Here is a 478-nt window from a genome sequence, read left to right as displayed (position 1 = left end):
TGATTCCTTGATAAGAGTATCAGCAACAGAAAGCCGGCTACAGGCCATGAAAGGAAAATCGGAAGACCGGGAGTGAAAGGATGCCTGACCTGGTGAAAGGATGCCTGACTATGATGACCCGGACGCTCTCCCGCAGCGCCCTGGCCTTCGCGCGCGGCGACCCGGGGCTCGGGAAGGCGGCGAAGGCGGCGTGGTGGTTGGCGCCGTACCTGTGCTGGCGATCGGGAGCTTGCCTTAGGAGCTCAGTCAACAAAGTCAGTTCAGTATAAGGGGAACACCTTGCACCAGGTCACTTACCGTCAGCCTCAGCATGTCTTGCACCCCTTTCGTGACGTTCGAGGGGATGGCGGTGTTGTTCTCATTGAAGTGCGCGAGACGCAGGAAGTTGATCAGCCACGTGGTCGAAGCCACCTGTGGCGACAGGACTGTTATGTGCGGACAGCATTGCCAGTTTGTAAATAGTTGAATGAATAAAGAG

The 478-nt window shown here is 56.5% G+C and overlaps 1 protein-coding gene across 1 annotated transcript in view; it reads right to left on the bottom strand.

Annotated features, from left to right (window-relative positions):
- Window positions 1–478, bottom strand: part of LOC119592836 (carbohydrate sulfotransferase 10-like) — a gene marked incomplete at its 3' end in the record, with an annotated part of 7,901 nt that overhangs the window by 2,296 nt on the left and 5,127 nt on the right. The window contains 2 exon segments of the mRNA XM_037941739.1: window positions 90–214; window positions 298–411. Coding sequence (XP_037797667.1) covers window positions 90–214; window positions 298–411 — 239 coding nt within the window.

Source organism: Penaeus monodon, chromosome 31 (genome assembly GCF_015228065.2).
Source record: "Penaeus monodon isolate SGIC_2016 chromosome 31, NSTDA_Pmon_1, whole genome shotgun sequence".
Taxonomy (NCBI): domain Eukaryota; kingdom Metazoa; phylum Arthropoda; class Malacostraca; order Decapoda; family Penaeidae; genus Penaeus; species Penaeus monodon.
This window is presented reverse-complemented; position numbering and strand designations above follow the sequence as displayed.